Source organism: Pseudonaja textilis, chromosome 1 (assembly GCF_049901715.1).
Source record: "Pseudonaja textilis isolate UNSWEBS1 chromosome 1, rPseTex1.2, whole genome shotgun sequence".
Lineage (NCBI taxonomy): Eukaryota > Metazoa > Chordata > Lepidosauria > Squamata > Elapidae > Pseudonaja > Pseudonaja textilis.
Window position 1 is genome coordinate 193510833 of NC_141990.1, and position 18779 is coordinate 193529611.

General features: G+C 35.1%; 1 protein-coding gene across 4 annotated transcripts in view; it reads right to left on the bottom strand.

Moving 5' to 3' along the window:
- Positions 1-6062: 6062 nt before the first annotated feature.
- PSMD14 (proteasome 26S subunit, non-ATPase 14) overlaps positions 6063-18779 on the bottom strand; it is a 112720-nt gene continuing 100003 nt past the window's right edge. For all 4 annotated transcript variants that reach the window (XM_087920083.1, XM_026697157.2, XM_087920084.1 and 1 more), the window contains 5 exons: positions 16781-16888; positions 13859-13933; positions 11025-11150; positions 10298-10360; positions 6063-7526 (listed from right to left, as the gene is read on the bottom strand). In XM_087920083.1, coding sequence (XP_087776209.1) covers positions 7428-7526; positions 10298-10360; positions 11025-11150; positions 13859-13933; positions 16781-16888 — 471 coding nt within the window. In that variant the 3' untranslated portion in view covers positions 6063-7427. The remainder of the gene's footprint in view (positions 7527-10297; positions 10361-11024; positions 11151-13858; positions 13934-16780; positions 16889-18779) is intronic.

Genomic DNA, 18779 nt, shown 5'->3' on the forward strand with positions numbered 1-18779 from the left:
AAGCCGCACTTTTGATCTCCCTGGTTGCCGAACGCATGAAACGGCTCCTGCCATTGGTTAACCGCTGACAGTAATTTAATTAGATAGACGTTAATTAGGATAATCACCTGGCTCCCGGTCGCGCGACGATCGAGGCAAGTGAATATATATATATATATATATATGTGTACTGTATATGTGTATGTATATGTGTGTGTGTATACACACAAACACATATATATACAGCGATATAGATAAATATATAAAATACTTTTTAGAGTTATTTATTGTGTGTGTATGTGAGAAATAAAGAGAGACCCTAGGCAGCCCTTCACTGTCCTCTGTGACTACAGTGTAGGAAGTCTTGAGAGAGAATTTTGGGCACTGGCGTCCTTCCCCTCTTCTTTCGCGCTGGCCTCCTTTCTGGCCACGCGACTCGGGGCTTTCAGGAGCCCCCAAGCCCAGCCACCCTCGCTGGGCTTCCTAGCGTCGCGTTTTCCTTCGCCTTGGAGGCAGCTCCAAAGCCCTTAGAGGCGTTCCGTCAGATGTAGAGGAGAGGCCCCACCTCTTAAGGTGAAGCGGCCCCCGACTTTCCCCCTGAAGATTGGGCGGCCTGGTTCCCGCGCATTCTGACCAGGAGCTGCCCGTTCCTCGTCCAAGCGGGAGCGCGGGTTCTCCCCTGCGCCCGTTCGCCACGCGCCCTGAGGAATCACCGACCAGCCGCAGATACGAGTAACTGCGCCACTGCGTCTCTTCCCCAACCCGCCATCCGCAAACACCCCAACTCTGATTCTCTCTTGCTTTTGAAAGGAGCGTCATCTCTGAAATGCCTCTGAATGACTGCTGACTTGCCTTGAGGTTGACGCTTGGCTTCCTCGGTAAATAAATATTTTATTTGCGCGCAGGCATGTGGGGTAAAGGAAGTGGGGGGGAGAAAGAGAGAGAGAGAGAGAAAGAGACGCTCCGAGAAAAACACGAGAACAAACCAGCATCCAGTCAGAGCTCGATTTTTCCCCCTTCTCTTCCCCCCCCGTGGCCCTCTCTCCCCTCTTTCCTTTAGGCTCCTGTTCCTTCGGTGTTTTGAATACTTTCCCCCTCACGCCCGGCTCTCTTCTGTGATAATAAGCTTGTCACAAATAATTACCTGGATTTTTTGTAGGAATAAATTAACGTCTTGCTAGAATGAGAGAGAGAGAGAGAGAGAGAGAGAGAGAGAGAGAAGAGATGCTCCGGGATTGGTTTGAGGGGGGCGCGAGGGGGGGAGGAGGGGGCTTGGGGGTTCACACACACCTTTAAAACAATAATAAAGGTTTGAGACAGCCGAAAACACGGCCGTGGCTCATTGGGTTCGCTTAAAAACAACAACAGCAACCCTCGGTCTGGAAGTCCAGAGGCCACCAGGCTGCGCGTTCCCTCAGCCATTGTCCCTCAAGAACCCCTTTTCCCGGGTAGGTTTGCCTTGAGAGGAATTTTACACTTTAAAAATCGCTGAAAACTTGCCCGGATTGTCTTCGGGGTTTTTAACCACATTTAAAAAAAAAAAAAAAGCATAGGAAAGATATATAATAGCAGACGTAACAGTGGCGATAATCATAACCGTAAGCAAGAGAAAATGAGAGCGGCCACGGGGAGCGAATCGGACTCTTCGAGAACCGTAGGAGCCCTTGGCCGATGTGCTTATTCCTCCTCCTCCTCTTTTACTTTTCGCTGTGGAGATCAGGGTGGTCCCTGATTGGCTGTCCGTTCCACTAATCACAGGTTGGCAATTTGGGGCAAGATAGGGACTGTATTTATTATAAGTGGTCAGTTTTTCTTCACCATTTTTTTTTAAAAACCGTTTTAGATTACAGCTAAAATTGAGAACACCAGGCTCCCCCCCCCCACCCCCCCACCCCGAATTAATTCCACCCATCTCTTCCCATATGATGGTGACTGTTTTTCCAACAAAGAGCTGGAGGGAGATTGGGAACCTAGCATTTGGTACTGCAAATTTTAGTTGAATCACGGTTTATTTATTGTACTGCCTACTTGAATTTTAAAATTTGCTTGAGGTTTCACAATTCCCTTTCCCCCCTTTTCTTCTTTTGCCATTCTGACACACAATGTTTGATGGATATTAAACATTGGGAGGAGAGTCATTAAAATAAGTGAGTTGGTTTGTTATATAAACCCCGGAATTCAAGCCGAAATCCATAACTTATTCTGTATGAGAGTTAATTCCACATTTCCAGAATTAATCTTTTCCAATGTCACAATACTGATAGGAATAACATTTTAAAAGGAGGAATGAGAGTTCTTAGGAAAATGACAAAATGTGCTTTATTGAAAAATGTTTCACTCAGTTTAACAAAAAATATCCGGACCATTAAACAAACTTTAGTTTGTCTTACTCCCATAATGAATGAGATTTTGTGAGTTTTTCTTTTTCTTTTTAACCATATTGTTACAGGCATAAACTTCAGAGTCTATCACATACAATCAGTGGACAGAAATCTGGCAGTGTGTATGCCTTACTCCCATATAAAATCAGTACAGAATTCGAGCCCCAAAGTGGTAACACACTTCAGTCTCTTGTTTCCCAAGACATTCTGTTGTAGCCCATAAAGTTGCCATATTGCAACAACAACAATAAGTTTCAAAGGGAAACTCTAAAACAAAGCTGCTAAGTTGGAGTTAATTAATACATTCCCCGAGGAACAGTTCTTGTTGGTCTGTTTCAGCAAAAGCTTATGCCAGAATCTAGTCATTAGTGTTTTAAGGTGGTGCAAGTTGTGAGCAATGCAATCTTATGGTACTAATGTCAGGCATAAGAACTATCTTGTTGCAAGAAGTACTTTTGTCGCACTTCCACTGTTTTGAGTGAGCAACACTTTACTTAGGCTGTAACAAATTGTGTTGTTGCTTGTATATAATAGTAGATTAAACAAATACACTGGGAGGAGTAATGGAAACATCAGGGCCTCCAAAATTCCAAATAGCTTGTGAGCCTTGTGAGCTTTGAAGAAATCTGACATAATTGGGGTAGTTTAAACTTCTAATTACCTTTCATTTGATGTCCTACTAATGGTCACAACTGGTTTATGGTAGGTTTTATGTAGAGGATGGAAGATGAGCTACAATAAGAAGCCCGAGATCTGTAGATTGAATACATGCTAAAAATAATATTCTCATCAATTAAAAATGATGAGAACTTGTGACTTTTAACATAGGAAGCCATTGTTTTTGCATTATAAATACTTCGATTTTATGGCTGAACGATCAACACTAAATTCACGTTTTGTTTTCTAGTGCCCCTTGTTTATTCCAGGTTTATTCAGTTGGAATGTTTAAATTTTATATTCTTGGTTATTAATATATAGTTCCATCTTTTTTGAGAAACATATATGTATGCATAAATGTGCTTGTCTACCATACATCTTGAAAGATAAAATAATACAACCCATATTTTTAATGCTTAGAAATTTCATGCTTAATTTCAGATCAGTTTTCATCACCAATAGACAATACTCGTGTGTTAATTCTGTAGCAATTAACACTACTGGAGAAAAGATTGCCACATGCAAACTGTTATTCTTAAACTGGTTAATAAGATCCAACACAATGCAGATTTTGACATAAAAAAGTCTCATCTGACCAAAAGAAGGGTGGAAGATAAAATATTATCAGAATGCTGTATCTCTTAGAGTTGAAGTTCATTGGTACAAGAACTATTGCAATTTCTAGGTTTTTTATTTTTAAAAAAAACTGCATCCAGACTCCCATAGTTCATTATGGGTGTCAAATTCATGGTGTCACATTGCAGTCATATGACATTTTGGGATGTTTTCCCCATTCATGGAGGTGGGTGTGATCTGATATTTTTAGCAGTGAGATTACTTAAGACTACTCTTTGGTGCTCTTGCAGCTTGATTTTTTGCTTTCAGATGTGACATTACCTTCTGTGTTAGTTATGTTAGGGTTATGTTATTAAACTTGCTATTCTGCCAACTACTGTAATTTCTTGGTCGTTTAAAATTGTCGGAGAAAAATATTTTGTGTCTCTGGACTTGTTTGCTTGCAGACCTTCATTTACCCTACTAAGTTACATCATCAGTGTTAGTGAGCGTAGGGTTTAGTTCCTATTCTTATATGCAGTAACTTGCCCTGTCAGTGTTGACGGGGATGTGGTTTTCTCTTTGATAGTTACTAAGAGTTGCTGACAATGGAAAATGCGTATCTCCTCTTATTATTTGCAGAGGTCACTAAAGTATTTCCAAGCATTTGTAAGAATGGATCTAAGTTTCTAAGTTGATCTCACTTTAAGCAGCTTTATGTCAGTTTAACTTTAAAGCAGGTATGTGTACAACCAGTTTCTCAGACCTTTAAAGATGTCTTTAGCTACATCTCTAATCAGGTCTATCCAGCAAGGCCAGTCAGAAACATCTGGAACACACTATGCTGTCACCATGCATTAGGAACAATAACAAAGGTTAAAATAAATGTAACATAGAGAACATACGTATATGATTTAACATTAACATGTTTGTGTGCATGTACGCGTTATTTACAACTCACCTTTCTGCCCAAAATGACTTAACAAAGTTTAAATTAACATGCAAACTGTTTTAATACTAAAGCCAACTTAAATTGTAAACAGGATGTAACTTGGAAGGAAACATTACTTCTGACTTCTGATAAAGTGCATTCATGGCCTGGAATGGCACAGGAATAGCTCTCCATCACAGATCAGAAGCTGAGGGAATATCTCCAAGTTTATTCCTGCAGATATGAAGCGCAAAAGGTGGCCGAGTTATTCAATTTAATTGTCAGATTCTCTTCTGTTTGTTTGATCTGTCAATGACTTTTATTGTACCCAGTAATCAATTAGCTGTAAATGGTCATTTTTTAATGCAGGTGTCACACAATTATTGCATTTTGTTCCAGTTAGCTTCTGCATTTCCACCAATTGAAGTTTCAAGGTTTTGTCAAAGGCAGAGGCACACAGAATATTTAGCAATAATCAAGGCGGGATAGAACTACTCCATGGGAAATTGCTGCCCAGTCTGATTTGGGAAAGATTGTAGCTGACAGTTGGCTATAATTTTGCAAATTCACTATGTCAACTATGAATTCAGTGACAGGTAGATCAGGACTTTTCATGTCAATGGGAGATCTCTGTGGGACACTGTAGCATCCTAGACAGAGGAAGGAGCAGAAATATAAAATAATATCCTAAATGCCTAATCCTGCCAGAGTTCAGAATAGCATAATGGATGGTATAAAAAATATATATACATATCTGTGCCCAAAAGATTTAGCAGGCTGCACTCTCCCTGTCCATTTTAGTATGGGTGATCACTTAGATGACCAAACCATTGTCACTACTATATACCAGTCAAAAGTCTAATTAAAAATGGTTCAGATTCTCAGCATAATCTAGATGCATCTGGAGCTGTGAGGTCATCATATTTATGATTACCATTTCCAGTAATGAAATGTCTTGAGACTAGCCTATAATTGCACAGATCTGCTGGATCAAGGGAAGATTTATAAAAAAGAAAATAATAAAAAAATAAGTCTAATAACTGCCTCCTTCAGGCAGGGGGTAACATTTCCTATCCTCAAGGAAGTGTTAATTAGCTAGAAAGCATTGCAAAGTATTGATGTTTCACTCCATGACTATTGGAAATTCTGCTCAGTGCTTACCTAAATTGATATTTCTTTTATAAAATAAAATATTTCAAATTTAAAGTATGCCAAAGAGAAAAACCTTATATTGAAAATAATGTTAAGCTCTTATATAAGATCTCTGCTGATTTATATCTGCCTGTATACGGAGCACAGTAAATAAAGCAATTGTATATTAGGGTTTTTTAAAACGTTGTATTTATAAAAATAAGAAAGGCGAGATAAAAATCAACAAATAATTGATTTCTGTTGACTTAGACAGGGAGCACAGCAAATAAAGCGATTACATATTAGGGTTTTTTAAATATGTATTCATAAAAATAATAAAAGTGGAATAAAAACAAAAAATAAAAATAAAAAGTACTGTGATGGTTAAATTTTATCAATTATACAAATAAAAAAATAGACCCAGACTATTTCTTAGCAATTTGTATTCCTTTATTCATTTATAAATTTGTACTTCATTTACAAATTAAAAATTGGTTCCCATAACAGTATCTCATAAAGCAGTCAATATTTTTTCCTTATACTTTAGTTGTGTACATAATGTTGGAAAGCCCCCGCAGCTTTCTTTCAAAAGTGTCTTTTGGTTAAAAAGAAAAAAACCCCCAAAATATATTGTAATTTGACGTTTTAGTATGCACTTCAATGGTATTTACAGAGTATGTTGACAAAGAATATCCATATTTTGATGACCTTGTCTGTAACAGATTTGTTGTAACTTTTCAGGTGTTGGTTCCAAGCTTTTATTATCTTCTGTGTTTTGTTCATACACTGTAGAACCATTTATAGCTATATGAAAGGAGGAAAGTTGGGGATGGGTACAGAAAATTGTACTTTGGGGGAAGCCTACTGAGTTTTGTGTTTGACAAAGCAGATGTGGAAGTTACAGAAATGTCATTAGACGAAAGATTCAACAAAATTTATGATCAGGTTTTCATTGGCATTTTGGCAAGATCAATAGCACGTGTCTCATTGCTTCTTATCTACAAATATTGTTCAAATATCATCAAATTAATGTTAGCTATTACTACTATCAGCAGTTATTATTTTGTTAGGTCAGAGCCAAATAGTCTCAAATTATCTTTAAAACCTTATGCAACTCTACTTTCCTTGTGGTGAATGCAGCAGAAATAGGTTTAGGCCTTCCTGAAGGCACATCCCTCTGACTTAAATGCCTTAATCCAGGGGCTTTTAGAAACACTATAGTTAATAATGGGAAGTGCTTTGCATTTGTCTGTGAGCTTTTCTGTTTTCTTTCTTGTATTGCAAGGTTGAGTCCAAGCTGGTAAAAATACTGTGGGACTTAACCGTGATTCATATAAAAGGAATCTGTAATCTGAGTAAGTTTTTGGAAAAAAAATGTGTCCATGGCACAAGTCTTTATAGAAAGGCATCCGTCTCCTTGTTGAATTTTGTACAGTATTGTCAATAATTGATTCTTTCTCAGTTACAATGTCAGCAAAATACTAGGGAGTTTAACAGACTTTTTAAAAAGCCACATAGCAATAAAGAATATATATATGTGCTGCCAATTATCTTCAAAAATCAAAATGAAAATACACTTTTTAACCTGGTTCTTGAATTGTTTTAGCATCTGCAGAGATCTTGCATTAAAAAAATAGCCAAAGTAATTGCACAACATAGATGAAAAGGTGTTAAGAGTGATGCTCTTAAACTGCAAATGATGCCAGATGTCTCTGACATCCAAATATATCTTAGCCTCAGTCCTTTAAACAATGGATGATAATAGTCAGCAAATAACATTTATGAGTAAGTCATTATTTAAATACAACAGTATCCAACATTGCTGCTAAACACTGGACAATGTTGCAAGTCATCAGCACATCCACGTGTTCTTCTAAATGACGTTTAGGATCCTAAAATATAATGTTAAAAACGTTTATAATTTATTGAAATATCACATTTACAAATGGTGGTTTCCATTTAATACTGATACAGTTAAGGAGCAATTAAAGTTCAGAGTTCTGTTATGCAAGCAATATAAGGCAGTATCTAATAAAATATTGCTGAAATTATGAGCACTTAGACTTATATACCGCTTTACAGCGCTTTCTAAGCGGTTTAGGGTCAGATTGTCCAGGACTGCATATTGTTTATATCTATCTGACTACTGTCCCAGTATTGATGTAAAATTGGAATTTTGAACACTTGGATTTACATTTCTTTCTATGCATTAGTTATTTATTGTTATACCGCCAACTATAGTGTTTTCTTGGTCATTTAATATCAAATATAAATACTGTGGAGTTATTGATGCTCTCTAAATTTGATTGTTTACTTCAGATGTTTCATTACCAACTAGGTAACATCATCAGTGCTAGTAAACATTTATATTATTTATAAATAGGTGGTCTGCTTGACCTGCCAGTTTGGGGGGATGTGGCTTTCCTTTGGTAGTTTCTTGATTAGGGTATTATTTTTTTTGTTGATGTCTATCTGGTGTTAATTCCTGTTTATCTGGGTGCTGGCTGCTGGAAGGAATTGTGTTTGGAGTTTATGATGTACAGTAGATTATTTACTTTTACATGGCGATTCAGAAGTAATGATAATATATATACATCTCGCATACTGTACACTATATTTAACTACTTATATAGGCATCACCTTTGTAAATTACCGGTCAATTTAAATAATAACTCCATCATAACATTCTTTATTTATCAAGTTCATTAATGAAATCAATGGGAGCTTTGCCATTTGCTTCCAATGGAACTGGGATTTCATCCCATGTTATTTTAAGACATACTCACTCAAAACAAAAGCACTTTCCAATTAAATAAATGAAAACAAACCTTAAAATACACTTAAGGGGAAAACTCCCGTTGCAGTAGAAAACCTGAAGTAACGCTAAGGTGTTTTTTTAGAAGTATTTAATTTATGCATAGCTTGCTATTGGAGTGAAAAAAGATGCATGTCCATGTCTGGATTGGTTAACATAGTTACATTAAGGAGAAAATCAGCTTGGAAGAAAGATTCCTCACTGGATCCAAATCTCTGGTCATACTTTCCTGAATCACTTCCACCAGGCATGTCACTTAGCTACTATTATCTAAGGTAGGGATCTCCAACCTTGGAACTTTAAGCCTGGGGGACTGGCTTTAAGCCAGGATTCTGGGAGTTGAAGTCCCCCAGGCTTAAAGTTGCCAAGGTTGGAGACCCCTGATCTAAGACTAAGCTTTTAAGAAAAGCCCAATTCATTTCAAAGGGATCAGAAAAAATAAAAGCTATTAAGCACCAACTTCACATTGTTGTTTCATCATCTAGATAACTAAAGCTAATAGTGATGATTTTTTATTTTAATATCTGCAATAATTCAGATTTTATTTAATTGTATTGTTAAATTTAAGAACTACTTTAAAAACCCCTGCAGGTTCTGTGATGTTTAGAGTTTTCTCTTCCAACGATATTGTTCTGCAGAAATAGAGACTGCTGAGCTATATTTCCCAATAGTTAGCTATGAAGGTTAGACTGCTGAAGTTTATTGTTATTTAAATATGTACCTCATCTTTCCATCTGATAGTATTCAAGGCAGTTAATAGGCAAAACAAGATACTGAACAATAAAGACACAATTAAAATAATAGCTAAATAATCATACATTCAAAAGCAAAAGTCGTGACAATCTTTTCTAAAAACAAATTAAGTATCTTTTGAGTTAATTTCTCTTATAGTATGGAGATGAAACTACAGTTCAACACAGCTTCCCTCCTAAACTTATCAAAATAAATCCAAGAATATTTAGATAACTTTTTAGACAAGCGATTTTCTGAACCCAGGTCCGCTGGAATGCACATACAACATAAAACTAATCTCCAATTAAATGTGCTTGAAGAAATTATGGGAATCAATATACCATATGAATGTTCATTTAATATTATTTCTAAAACTAAGGAAAAGTGCAGAGACACAACTACAAAACTTAAGACACCTAATCAAGTAATGTTTAAACTGCACATTTCTGATATATAATCCAGCCTCTAGCCATCCACTGTAACTAATGCTCACTTTCATTTCAAAGCAGAGTTATAAATCTGCAATTTAGAGATTTTCTTTTTAGCACATTATAACGGAACAATGTAACAGAAATTGTGACTTCCTTATATTGAGTCACTAATTGAGCTGGGTGTTCTAGAGATTTAATAAACAAATAAATTCTTGATTACAACATTATACTCAGGCATCCTGAATATTATATGTAAACACACTATATATAAGGCTAGGGATAAAAGATGGTTTATTAAGGAAGAAAAATTACTTTATAGATACTTGTTTAGTGACTGATTTAGCAACCATTTGCAGATACAATGGTGATGAAAAAATAACTTTACAATCCTCATATTTATGATCTTCATAGCAAAGGAAAGCTAAATTAAGATCCTAAGCACAGTCTTGGTATTACTTAGTGTCTGCTTCACTTAACCAGATTTCTGGTCCCAATTGTGGTTGATAAGTAAGGACTGCCTGGATATACCAGTGGCAGATGTCAAATGTCAATTTTATGTCTATTGTTGATACACTTTTAAATTACTGACTTTAAGTAATTATAGTGGAAATAAATGGCTGTTACAGAAATTAAGAACAAAAAAAATCACCCAGGTAATTTTTTTCATGCCACTGTAATTCCTCACCTGCTTGCCAACATTTTTTATTGCCAGCTGTTCAGGTGTCATTTTATCCTCTTCTTCCACAGCCTGAAAAACAAATGTAGAAAAGGTTGGTATTTAATAACTTATTATTCCAAAAGCTTTTCAAAATATAAACTTTGTCTTTTTCCATTGAAGCTGAAGCTTTAATGTTATTTTAACACATACACACACACACCTAACTGTGGTAGTTTATCAAAGGAACTAACTAGTACATCAGGACATAAGTCAATGCCTTCCTCAAAATTATTTGAATGATTTTTAGAAGTGCTCGGTGGCATGTGGTTAATATCAATTTGGTCAGAGCAATATACCTTCTCAATACAATGAATAGAGAACAAATCCAGAAATAATATGGATTGTACAAATGTCATTGACTCTAACACAAGTTCCTCTGACAACACAAGCAAGAAGCCTTTTCACTATTCTTGACCTGCACATCTTTTCACAAAACTCAGCGTTTCTTTGCTGTTGACTGCAGCAATGACTTGAGTTTTTTAAAAATTAAAAGGCAAGGCCTATCCATTTCCATGATGTTAAAATAAGTTGTGCTAATTTCTTGAAATGATTAATGCCATTTTATATTTTCAAGGTTGGGTATTTCTTTTTTCTCCACATTACATTGAAATCAATTTTTGAATCAATGCTTCCAGAAGGTAATCTGACAAATTATATGGTCAAGTAATTGTCTGGCAGAGGCCCAATATGGTACCTTGTTATAGTTCTTTGCTAGTTCCAGCATTTCCTTTACCACAGTTTCATTGAGTTTACAGTGCTCGCTGTAGTCTTGAAGAGTTAAACCTTCCATCCAACTTTTCTTATGTAAATTCAGTAACATCTACCCAAAAGAAAAAAAAGAAGAAAAACAATAGAGAGCAAATAGTAAAATAATTGTATTTGTGGCTTATACAGGAAAATAATTTATACATTTTGAACATGGAAGTAGCATTAGGAGGACAGATGAGAAATCACAAATATCTAGTGGGTTAGACCTAATTTTTTTTGTTAATTTATTATTAAATTTATATGTTGCCTGTCTTGGTGTCCAGAAAAACTCTGGTTCAAGATTTAATGTTTCTTAATTTTTAATCATTTTGTATTATCTCATTATTATGCTATAAACCACCCAGAGTCACTGTTACAATGAGATAAGTGGCATATAAAATTAATAAATAAATATAAATAAATAATGATACAAGCATTTCTTAACATGAGTTCTAATCCAGAACAGGGGAAAAAGAGTCAGAAGACTGGGAGGGAATATTTAATAATGTTCTTTTCCTTTCTAACTTCCAGCAAGATTGTGGACTCTTTTTTTTTTTTTAAAGAGATTCTTCCCTCCATTCTTTAACATAGAGGGGCGGGAGAAAACATGGCACAAAAACAGGAAATCTGCAAAGACTGTTGAATCCTTCATTTCAAGGGGGACAACATTCCAGTGCCATACCAGAAGCATGTTGTCTATAGGAGACAGAATACAGACCTAAAACCAGCTCAGTTATTATGCTTTATCATAATAAATACAAAGAGATACAAAAGTTTCTAGCATGGGAGTTTAAATTTAGAAAACTGGTGTCAAGCTCGAATTACCTAGGCTACCTCAGATAACTTTTTCTGTCTCATAGATTAGCACACCATAGACTTAACTATCCATTCCCTCTGAGTCCATCTGAGAAGATAAAAATTGTTTGCTCTGTAAGGTCACTGTGAAATTTGAACCCACACTCATAGGGGGATTTATGAAGACATGATTGAGTGCTAAAACATGTTTGGGTTCATGTGGTTTTAGGCCTTTTGCCAGACTATCAGCTTCCAATAAATAATTGGTGTTAAAACAGCAGAAGTCCTATTCTCGGCCATGAGTATGAAATCATGAATACAGACAAGGAAGATACAGGAAACATGGATGCCAGGACACTGTGCAAAGGCTGCATACGTTGATGAAATTTCTTAAACCCTTTTTAAATCACACTTGACAATTACTGTTATCACCTTTATAAAAGTGTATGCCGTGAAATGAACCAAAGTAATGTTTCCATAGCTTAATTTTAAAGCTCAACCTCCAGAATGCAAGGGGCGGGGGGAGAAGATGCAAAAAACCCAGATCAAAGATCACTTTTTCCATCTCTTGAAAGTACAGGTACATCATATAGAGCATCTCAGCTCACAAAGCCGTTTCCTGCTTCAACAAAATTGCCCTCCTGTGTTTACTACAGCAGTGAGAATTTGAAGCCGCAAAGACCTTAGCACTTAATTCTTGCAAGCCCAACTGAGCTTCTGGTGAGGAGACTGCTTTTCAGTTTGAATCTGTCACCTTGAAGAACACTACTGAACACTTACGATTGAACAATGACCTTAGTTAATGTCTACATTCTCCTATAAAGATAATTAGTATGGAAAGGTATCTGAACAGTTACATTGTCTCTAAAATCAACTTTAATCATCAACAGATGGAATCTGTTGTGGGCATAACAACTAAAATGTCTGAATTTGGGAAGAATTAGCAAACTTGGAAAAAAGGATAGTTATGTTTTTAGTTAGACTACTGGAATTATAGATACAAAAGTATACCTATAGTTATATTTGAGTGGGGGAATCAAACCTGTGGCTGATCTAATAACCCTTCACCGAATTTATCTCAGAAAATGTTTTTTAAAAAAATACAATTTTTCTTTCAAAGAATAATAATGATAGTCCCAGTGTTACACAAGAAGCTCCTTGAACAAAGCTGCCAGTCATGCAAGTGTTCGAGAAGGCTGATAAACTTACTTAATATGCTTTGCAAAATAAATCTTCAATCAATTGCTTCTGTTTATATGTTTTGTTGGTTGTAAATATTCAAGAATAGCTGAATTATTTTTAGATGGATTATATGGATAAGCTAGCTTGTGTAAGCAGGTTTGAGCTATGTAAGAAAAGAGTGTATATGCTTTTAAAAATAAATAAAGGCAAGAAAATTAACAGATTCATTGTAATAGCACTACAAAAACAGAAAATAGCTTTCAGAAACATGTAGCTTTAAAAATAGAATGGCCATATTTTTATCATAATTTAAACAAAGATGTTCATAAATTCTCTAAATCAGACTGATTTTTGCCAACCACATATTTACTAGCACATTGACTACTTATGCATGCAGATGCCTTCTGGAAGAAATGTTGCTTTCTACCAGAGTTCACATTGAGATTTTATTTGGGGTGACAATAGATTAGCTATATGACATTAGTCAGAAGTGGAGACGCCAAATTATTGTGGTTAATAAATTTCAACAGCATTTTCTTACTAGTTGGAAAGGAATACTCAAAAATGGTAGTGTTAAACCTTAAAATAGGCTCAATATAATTTGGGGAAAAAACATAAAAAACAAAAGAAAAATATTTTGAGGTAATTAACCTCCCCAACCATAGCCCAATATATGTTGGTAACACTGCCCCATCCGCTGTAGCTCTTGGTCAGAAAAATTTCCCTGCTGTAATAAAGAATCAAAGTGACAAATACATTTTTTGTTGTTAGTAACTGAAAATATTCTAGGAAAACAGAGCTTGCCTTCTGTTCTAATTCATTCTTCCTGTAGTTGATAGTAATGGAATAGTAATGTCTGTTCAACCCATGGATTAAAGCCTAGAAAGAGAATGTTTAAAAAGCATTACTAAAATGCACGTGATCATTTCTGCCAACAAAACAGATTAGTTATCTTAAAATATTGCATTTAGGCTGTGAGTTACTTGAACATTTTTTCCTCAACATATGCAGCTACTTAAATATAGCTAGATGTTCTAGTGTTGCAAACTCAATGAAACATATTTTAATGGCAAGGAAATAAATATACAATAGGGCAGAGATACTTTTAAAATAATACCTTGGTATACGGTATAATTAATCATTGTCCTAATTAATGGGTTTAACTTAAAAGGATTTCAGTTGTTTAGTGTGAATCTACAGTAGGGGTAGCATATAAATGGAGTGGAACACATAAATATATCACAGGTTATAATTGTGGAGAATTTATAATTCAAAAGTTTTTCAAATGATTATAAGCAAACCAGCAAGAATCTGTATTTCTGTTAAAATTCAATTCTAATCTGATTCTCTAATTCAAACAAAAGTTAAATAAATGCCCAGAACTATTTCTGATTAGGATCCAAAAAAGCCACAGATGTACAAAGTAGAATTAAATCCTCAACTGAATACTGCTGCTAAGCTTTTCTTCTGTTGCTAGTGTTTCCACTAAAGAGCAGCCTACCTCTTCAGTAGTGGAAGCAGCTGTATTACATCTTATATGAGGAAATATTACCAAATATTATGCAGATACCCTTTTTGGTAGTTCTTTTCGTAACAAATGGGATGTGGTAAATTGAATAACTTTAGAGGAAATGTTTAAACATACTGTACAGCAAGTCAGGGTTATAGCTGAAACAAGCAAGAAGCAATCTTATAGGCTAACTGTACTTTTATATAATGGCTAAACTGAAAGTAAGATACTGGTACTTCTTAACTTTCCAAAAGCAAACAATAAAAAATAGAAAAATTAGGAAGCAGTACAATACCGTGGGGTTTGCATAAGAGGTCATTACATACTGCCTTGAAAGGCCCAGTAATATATTCTCTAGAAACATACAAGCACAGGCTTGCCTGCACCCAATCAAAAACATTAGAGGGTTCTTCCATACTCATTAGGCTTTGTAGTTTATACCAATTCTAATAGGAAGTAATTTTATTCATTCTTGTTAAATAGAAATTATTTAGTATTGAAAAAGTTGTTCTATTTTATTAGGGAAATCTGTAGATAATTATTCATGAAGCCCATATAGTGTTTGAAATATGAGCATAAACTATTGACAGATACTATTGTCAAGATAAGAACAAAAATTGCAAGCCAACAGTAGTATTTGCTGTTTTCAACTACAAGTACTGTGTTTGCAGCATGTGTTGCTATTAGAAGTCCTGTAATTAATCTTCAGAGAAATAATTAGATTTCTGGTGGCAACTAACTGGGATTTTTAAAATTCATTTGAAAAGAAAAATAATATTTTTGGCAATATTACCTTTAGCATGGGAAAATGATAATGACAAAGCAATAATCATTCATGGGGGAATACTTGTTTTAAGAACATGCATCACATACTATGGCTAAGTAGATCTCACATTCAATGTTATTTATAAGATTAATTTAATATCTTGGTCTGGAACTTACAAAACAAACAACTGCATAATTACATCCTCTTTCCTTCTAGCAAGTTTTCAGAACAGATTCCCTTACTCTCAGCTCATCCAGAAGATGTAAATACATCCACACCAAACTTCATTGCAGCTAAGACAAAGCTGTGTTCTCGAACATTCTCTAAATCATCTTAAAACCTGGACCAGTGGGGAATATGAGAGGTATTGCTTGCAATTAAGAGAAGTACTACTGTAATTCTTAACAGTAAACAAAAAATGTAAATTCATCTGCAGATGATGATGGAATGGGAACATGCTTGATGGCTGCTTCATATTTCTAAAATGAAATTTAAAAATCAACATCTTTATAAAGGAAAAATGGAGTCAACTAATAACAATATAAAGTTTTATTTCCTGAGGGATTTCATCTTTTTTGACCTGCAGTCTTGAGATTCCAACAGATTTATTTAGGAAATAGTAAATTATTTCTTATTTATTAAAAAATCATTATTATACTTGGTTGAGCAGTTTGGCAGATTTTAGATCACTTATCAAGTCCTTTATATGGCATTTTTATCCACCTATCAAATCCTTCCAAAGGACCTGGGATTATTATTATTATTAGGAAATAAGTTTAAGAACAGTAATTTGCAATCCTATGCATATCTCATGGAAGTAACTCCATTAAAAGACATAAACTATTCTTAACGATTTCATTCTGAAATTATTTTCTGGGTTCTGCCCAATACTACGAGTGGGCTTTTAGATTTATTACCATACATACAAAGTTAATAATGAATATCACCCAGAGTCTACAGGTTCATGAAGAAAGCACAGGTCCCTTGCCTGTTCTCAGAGAAACTATAAACAACGCCTCTTGAGGAAAATGTATTTGTGGCATACATGTACTGTAGTCAGTATCTGTTTTCCAAGAAATAATCTAAACTGCTCTACTGACCTTTGTATCCATAAGGAAAATTAAAGCGAAGAGTAACAGAACCCATTAACATCAATAAGGCACTGCCTTCCCCGTCATGTAATAGTCACAAACATGCATATAAAATGATTTGAACAACTTAAGGAAAAAATCTGCAGACAATTTCTAAAAGAACAGCACATTTTATCAGGACACAGCAACTGTAAAAGAGTAGTATGTGTTACTAACATCTTCATGCCATCTGAAATGATTAAAAATTCAAGAAGTAATCACTAGATCTAAATAGCAAATCAAATTTCGTGCGTGTCTGTATATTCATAGACACATACATTTTAAGCCACATTCAAAGTAAGTACATTAATATTAAATACCTGGATAGATGGCTTGTTTAAGTGACCCAGATTTGAAGTTGTTTGTCTTGGTTCATGTCCTAAGACCATCATATTAGCATTGATTAATCTGAAGGCATCGATAACAACCTGTAAAAACAAGACAGAAAAGTCAATTCTCTGAAGAAAATACAAGTGATTGCACCAAGGAAAAGCAGAGACATCACAATCAAGTCACATCTGTTTTTGGTCTTTTTCCAGAAAATTATTTAATTATAATATTAATAAAAAAGAACCACCTGCTGGCTCTGCCATCAGCACACCAACTCAGTTTAGTATTGCAAGAGGACACCAATTACTGTATTTTTCAAGGTGATGAGAGAAAATAAATTAAGTTTCATGCTCTCTTATCTGCTTTGATAGTTATGTTTATATACATACATACATACATACATACATACATACATACATACATACATACATATACACACATTGTAACTTTAAAAATATCTTCTGAATAATAGGGAGACTAACTCTGAAACTGAGCACAAGCTAAGGGACCCTGTGTAAAGCCCACTCGTGTCACATCAATTATACCAACGGAACACTTGAAATGACAACAAAATTATAGCCAGCAAGGAACTTGCCCCATGTATTCCCTCCTAGTCAGATGCTTTTTATTTCCTGCAAGTAAGAAAGAGGCTACACACTGTCGGATGGATTATGATGACCTTGTCAGTGTCATGACCAAGAGTAAAAGAGAGCAAAAAGAAAGGGAAACAAAAAGAAGGTCATAAGGATAGTAATATAGCTGGTAACTTTCAAAACTTTATGATGTATTTTTAATTCTGTAAAATGCCATAAATGATTCCCTGATTCTAAGAAAGATAGAATGTGGAGCAATGGAACGGACATTTTCAAACTATGTTCTGTGGTACTCTAAATCTTAATGGCGTCTGTGAGAGGCTAAGGGGGGGGGAGAGTTCACTCAAATGAGTCAATTTTATGTCACTAAAACTTTGCCTTTTGATTGGAGGTGGCAAGATTTTTTTTTCTTAAGTGAACAGTGCTGTAGCCTGAAAAGGTTTGAAAACCTCTGAACTAGAGTATTACTCATACAGAGTTGAGCCATTTCTTAATTTGCCCGAGCTCAACATTCTAAGAAGATATGCATGTTTGTGTTGTTTAGGATGAGCTGTACATTTAACAGTCTGCAGTCTGCTTTTCATAAGTGCCTTTTGGAAAGGCATTCTCTCCGCTGTACACCAGTCCTACACAATGATATACAGAACAGTATAAAGAATTGAATGAACATGGCTATAAATTTCAACTGGAGAAACGTAACAGTGGTTTTCAGTAATTGTGCATGCATTTGCATATGATGAATTGTCCAAAAACAGCAATCATTTCCCTATGTTTACGATGTTCTTGTATAGAAGGAGCATTTGAATCCAAATGCTGCTTCTATACAAAATAGTGGCACAATGAGAGAGGACAATCGTTTCGTTACACAAAGGGAAGCATAAGGAAGAAGTTGGAGGCTCAATAGCATCCAACAAGATCCCTAAGACTAAAATAAATGAAGATTTTTTTTTTAAAAAAAAAACAAAAACAGATTTGTGACCACCAACAAAAAATAATTACGAAGCTACACAATTTTTTGGCTCTTATTTCAGTTTATTTTCATGGGCAGCAGATAAGAACTTAAGCTGTCTTCTGTACCCCTTATGCAGTAGCAGTACCAGGTAAATGCATAAACGTTACTCAAAAATGATGTAAGATAATTTATAGTCATTATGCTTTTTCAGAAGGGCAAGACAGCTACAAACAATATACTAATGCTCCAAAGATATGAAATATATATCATCTACACATTTTACTGGTCAACAAACAAGAGAGTTGAATGGGAATCCTGTACTAAAGAGTTGCTTTAAGCACTGAATAAATGAAATAAACTGAAATTTGTTTGCTGATATAATGGGCTCACTTTTAAATTAGAGTTCATGTGATCTTCATATGAAGATCACACAATATTCAATCT